Raw genomic sequence first — 5,235 nt, 5'->3', positions numbered from 1 at the left:
CCTTTAATCATTTCTCACATTAGCCCCCTCATCTGGACAATTTTAAGGGTCTCAGAGATTTCTGAATGAAGGACAACAAATGGCCGTGGACCCAGCCCTTCACAAAGGCCCAAGAAAAATGTGAAGGAGTTAAATAAGACTGGTTAGTCGCCTGAAACTCTTTTGTAGACTAGTTCCAGGGCCCGGTGCGTCCCTTTGGCCTTAGGCAGGCTATAATTTCAGGACAGATAATGATTCTTTGGACACTGGTCCCAGAGAGTTCCCCTTTCGCCTCTCTCAGCTACTAAAGGATCAAGGGAAGAGCCTAGTCACGTAAATCTCCCCAAATTGCGCCCTGAACCCCTTCCAAAGAGGATAACTGTCCTATAAAACCCCCAACTTCTTTCCCATCCTTTTACTTCATCTCCTGTGGGTCGCTGTACTGCTGTTGTTTAATAAACAGCTCTGTCAAGGGGACAGAGGACAGGAAATGAGGGCCCGCGGGGTGGAGGTGGAGGTGTTGGGGGGGGTGACAAGACTACCTCCTCTTTAATTACCCTGTCGGGCCTCTCCCGCTGCTCTGAGGCTGGGGCGCTCTCTCTCCCTGTACGCTGGTCCTCCCTCCCCTCTCTTTCCAACCCGCCTGGGGAGAGGGCTCCTCAGCCTGCGTCCCTCCAGAGGCAACCCGCTGCTTGCCTCCGCCTCTCCTCCGCCCCCATCGCCCCGTGTTGAGAACCCCCCTTCCTGTAAAAGCGGGAGGGGCCCCGGGTGGCCCGGCAGCTCAGGCTGAGGTTACGTGGCCGCCGGAGCCCTGACGTGATAGCACATTGCATCAGCATAAAACAATTCATCCTGGATATGGAATGCGGTGAGGACGGATGACAGCGCGAGCGCAGCCCCCTCGCCCGATTGATTTATGTCGGAGCTGACGCTTTATCAGGCAGTCCGCAAAACTTTGACCAATCATTTTGCAAGGAGCTCCGAGCCGGGCTGCTCCACTGTACTTTGTTGGCTGAGAAGTTGAGCAGGGGGTGGGGGTGGGAGGGTGGGGGTCTGGGGGGGTCGCGTCCGAAAGCCCTCTGCACCGGGTCCGTGTGCCACCTTTCCCTGCTTGGGCGCCGCGGCGCGAGCGCTTCCCTTCCCCCTGCGAGCGCGCGGATAATGTCTTGAGAATGTCCATTTCTGGGACGCTTAGCAGCTATTATGTCGACTCGATCATAAGTCACGAGAGCGAGGACGCGCCTCCAGCCAAGTTTCCTTCGGGCCAGTACGCGAACCCGCGGCAGCCGGGCCACGCCGAGCACCTGGACTTCCCCTCGTGCAGCTTCCAGCCCAAAGCGCCGGTGTTCGGCGCCTCCTGGGCGCCACTGAGCCCGCACGCGTCGGGGAGCCTGCCGACGGTCTACCACCCCTACCTGCAGCCCCAGGGCGCGCCGGCGGCCGAGAGCAGGTACCTCCGCACCTGGCTCGAGCCGGCGCCGCGCGCCGAGGCCGCCCCGGGGCAGGGCCAGGCGGCCGTGAAGGCGGAGCCGCTGCTGGGCGCGCCGGGGGAGCTGCTCAAACAGGGCACGCCCGAGTACAGTTTGGAAACTTCGGCGGGCAGGGAGGCTGTCCTGTCTAATCAAAGAGCCGGCTACGGGGACAATAAAATTTGCGAAGGAAGCGAGGACAAAGAGAGGCCGGATCAAAGTAAGTTATAAAAAAAAAAAAAGTGAGGAAATCTCCCCCAAGCTGCAGGCCAGGCCCGGGGGAGGGGAGGGGAGAGGCCATAAAGCGGACAATGTAAAGGGACAGCGCGCCTGGGGCCGCAGGACTAGAGGGGGTGGAGGGAAGAGGGAGGAAGGGACCGGGAAAGGAAGAAGCTGGGTGTCCAGGAGGGGGACACTGAGGCTGCCCTCCACTCCTTCTAGTGGCGCAGGGACTCAGGGACCAAGTCTCTCTAGTCCTTCTTTCTTCCCCCAGGCTCGGGCTGGAAACAAGGAAAGGGACCTGCGACAGTCCAGTGAGGAACTGTAGGGGGCCGGGCCGATGGCCAGCGCGGCCGGGAGTCCGCGCGGGCACGGGGCCGAAGCGCACCCGGCAGAGCCGCCTGCGCCACGCGCAGACCGTCCCCGCCGGCCAAGGGGAAGGGGGAGGGGGCTCATTAGGATTTTATTTGCGATGCAACAGCTTGGCGGGGGATTGTTCCTAGCAGATCTCACGCAGTAGCCGCGTCGGGTCGGCAGCAGGCGCCGGGAGGGGCGGGGGAAGCCCAGGATGCGGTGACGGAGCCCCCTCCCCGGTGCGCCGGCCCCTCCCCAGGAGCCTTCCCTCTGGGGGTCCCCCGCCCTTCTAGGGCATCCTCGACAGGGTGGCCGTTTCTCCTGCGGTTCCCGCTGATCTCCGCGGGGCTTCCGATCACTAGCCAGGGCAGTCAACTTCTTGGAGAGTCTAGGCATCACTCACTAAAGACAGGGCTTCCCTCTAGAATGAAGGAGAAGACACCCGAAGGGACCCGGGGAAGGGAGGGGGAGGACTGCTCAGGGGCGGAGAACTCTACCCTTGGTGGAGAGTTTCTTACCACCTCCCACTCCTAAAAGCACCCTTGCTAAAATAAAACCCCAGTGGAAACTGCTGCTGGCTGAGAGGAGAGGGGGCTTACTTTTTTGTTTGTTTTTAAGGATGGGGAAGACAAACTGGTTGCTCTTGGTCCCAAACAATACCGGACAAACTGACAGGTCAACTCCTCACCTCTTCTTCCTCTGGGCAAATAGTTTGGTCCTTGCTTGCCCTATCAGATGTCCTACCGAGAGAGTGGCCAATGGGTCCTCTGGGGGCATGCTTATCCTCTGAAAAGCAAGGAGAGACACTACTCCCCCGTGACCCTCGTGGTCCCCTCATATCTCCAACTTGCCAGGCTGAGTCATTAGGGGATACTACCCCAAAACAGCTTTCCCCAAACCTCCAGCAAACACCCAAACAGACCCCTCACCCCATGGCCCCAAACTCGGCCTGGAGAAGTCCATTATTGTAAGGCAGCCATTTGGCTAGGATCAATTATTAACAGTTTTTTTCCCTCTTTCATATTTAATGAAAGAGGAAAAGGCTGCGGGTCCCATCCCAGGCAATCACATTAAGGGAATAGCGCTGCAAATTGGTAAGACACGCTACTTAGTGTAGGATGAAGTGAATTTAAACATGTACATAGATATTCAGAGCTTTTCATTTGGGGGAAGCTGGTGGAGTGGATCTTATTTGTAATTGGCTCCGCTTTGGGAGGCGGGCAACTTTTCTGAGTCCTGAGGTCTAGGGAGAGACGCTGGATAGAAAAAGAAAAAAAAATCCTGAATATGTTATTTGGTCTTTGTGCCCCTTTTCCACTCAATTTCACCTTTCTCTGCCTCCCCATCGGGTCAGTTAAAAGGATTGGTGTGCTGGAAGGGCTGTTGCCCCTCCCCAACTCGGCCCCCCCCCCCACCTTGGAGCTGGAACAATCTTGCTTCCCAGTTTCCCTGAACTTGTGTTAACCAAACTGTGAGCTGAGTAGCAGAAAAGAAGAGGCTATTGCCGCCATAAGTTATCTGGAAGCCCTGGGGCTCCCCGTCCACGGGCTGCAGTTGATAAGTGGTTGCAATTGTGAGTCGGGTGTGCTGGGTGTTCATGGCTGTAAATGCAGAGTCTTATTTGTGGTGTGTGATGGGGAGGGCTGTCTACCCAGACTCACATGTCTGCTGCCTAGGCCCAAGGCTGAAAGATGGCTTTCTAGGCAGGGTTTACTGGCACTGGACAGAAGCACCAAGAGATCTCTTGGCTATGACTGAACAGAACTCCACTCCTTACCCAAATCTTCACCTGTCCCCTGAAACCTAGATCCAAGGGACCCTTCAGGTCAGCCACCTTTAGCTGGTAGTGTGGTTCCAGCTATACTGAGCTCTTCTGACCTGAGTCCAGGTCTGTTTGGATACAAATAGAGGAAGGCTGAGGTGCCTGGAGCAGTCAAAGCTTGGGAGATGCTTGGGTAGTTTGGTTGCATCCCTTTCAAAGCACTATCCCCTTGAAGCTGTCTATATTCACCCCTGGCCCAGTCAGAGATGCTTTCTGAGATCTTGGAGGGTTGGGTGTCTTTCTCCAATGCCAGATGGGGAGTAGAGATGTGAGCGCACCTTGTTGGTCTGGGACCCTTCACTCCCTTCCTCTCTTTGATTCTATCGCTACTTCTCTTTCAGCCAACCCCTCTGCCAACTGGCTGCACGCCCGTTCTTCCCGGAAAAAGCGCTGTCCCTACACCAAATACCAGACGCTGGAGCTAGAGAAGGAATTTCTGTTCAATATGTACCTCACCAGGGACCGCAGGCACGAGGTGGCCAGACTCCTCAATCTAAGTGAGAGACAAGTCAAAATCTGGTTTCAGAACCGGCGGATGAAAATGAAGAAGATGAATAAGGAACAGGGCAAAGAGTAAAGACGACCCCTCCGCCCTTCCCCAGCTCACTCTTATTATTTATGTGATGGCCGAAAAAGCCACTACTGTCTGGGTTGTCCCCAAGTGAGTGGGGAAGGGCGTCTCCTCATTAAAGTCCCTCATCTGCACCTGGAGCCTGTCTCCTCCCCTTTGCCCGTCTCTCTCCCCTGGTGTTAAGAGGAAGTTTTGTTAAGTTAGAAGCTAGCTGTACTTGGTTTCTAGAAAAGTGATGAGCCTCGCTCACTTGAGGAAAGAGAACCCTAGTCAAACTCCTAGCATCCCCGCTAGTTTTTCTGGAAACCCCCAGCCCCTCTCTTCCAGTCTGCCTGTTCCCTCCCTGCCCTGCAACCTAGCCAGATGGCACCCAGGTACAGTTTAACTGCACACAGCCCAGCAGATGCCCACGGACATAAAGTTTGGAGTCCACACTAATAGTGGAGAAAGGAAGTAACACCCTCCATGAAGACATTATTCACCCAAACCAGCAGGGCAGCCCTCAGATCAGGTTCACTCAGGCTCTGCCATGGTCCAAATACACACTAGGAAGATGTCTAGAGATGCCCTCAGCAAAAAGTCTCAACATCTCAATTTATCCCTATGGAATTGCCAGCTAGACCCCATATCTGGGGAGGCCTGTGGGCAGATGTGGCCAACCCTGTCCCCAAGCTGTTGTGAGCAAGAGAGGGCAAGAAAAAGCAAGGGTGGTTTTATGAAGGTATCTTTAGCGGAGTCCCCTCGTATATTTTCCTGCAGGAAGTGTTTAATTCTGCATGTTTTCCTCTCCTTCCAACTAAAGGAGGTCAAATTGTGGGTCT

General features: G+C 55.5%; 1 protein-coding gene across 1 annotated transcript; it reads left to right on the top strand.

The window, feature by feature from the left end:
- The first annotated feature begins 1,151 nt into the window (after positions 1–1,151).
- Positions 1,152–4,420, top strand: Hoxb9 (homeobox B9). The gene is made up of 2 exons (XM_028755072.1): positions 1,152–1,668; positions 4,185–4,420. Exons 1-2 carry the CDS (start codon positions 1,152–1,154, stop codon positions 4,418–4,420), a joined length of 753 nt encoding a protein of 250 aa, XP_028610905.1.
- The last annotated feature ends 815 nt before the right edge of the window (positions 4,421–5,235 follow it).

The sequence above is a fragment of the Grammomys surdaster genome, unplaced genomic scaffold (assembly GCF_004785775.1).
Source record: "Grammomys surdaster isolate TR1022 unplaced genomic scaffold, NIH_TR_1.0 126048, whole genome shotgun sequence".
Taxonomy (NCBI): Eukaryota; Metazoa; Chordata; class Mammalia; order Rodentia; family Muridae; genus Grammomys; species Grammomys surdaster.
This window is presented reverse-complemented; position numbering and strand designations above follow the sequence as displayed.

What these genes read in the sequence shown, in the direction of transcription:
- Hoxb9 (XM_028755072.1), top strand. Translation starts at nt 1,152, where the DNA reads ATGTCCATTTCTGGGACGCTTAGCAGCTATTATGTCGACTCGATCATA. An exon ending in CAAAGAGAGGCCGGATCAAA is followed by an intron (nt 1,669 to 4,184) that starts GTAAGTTATAAA and finishes CTTCTCTTTCAG; the next exon opens with CCAACCCCTCTGCCAACTGG.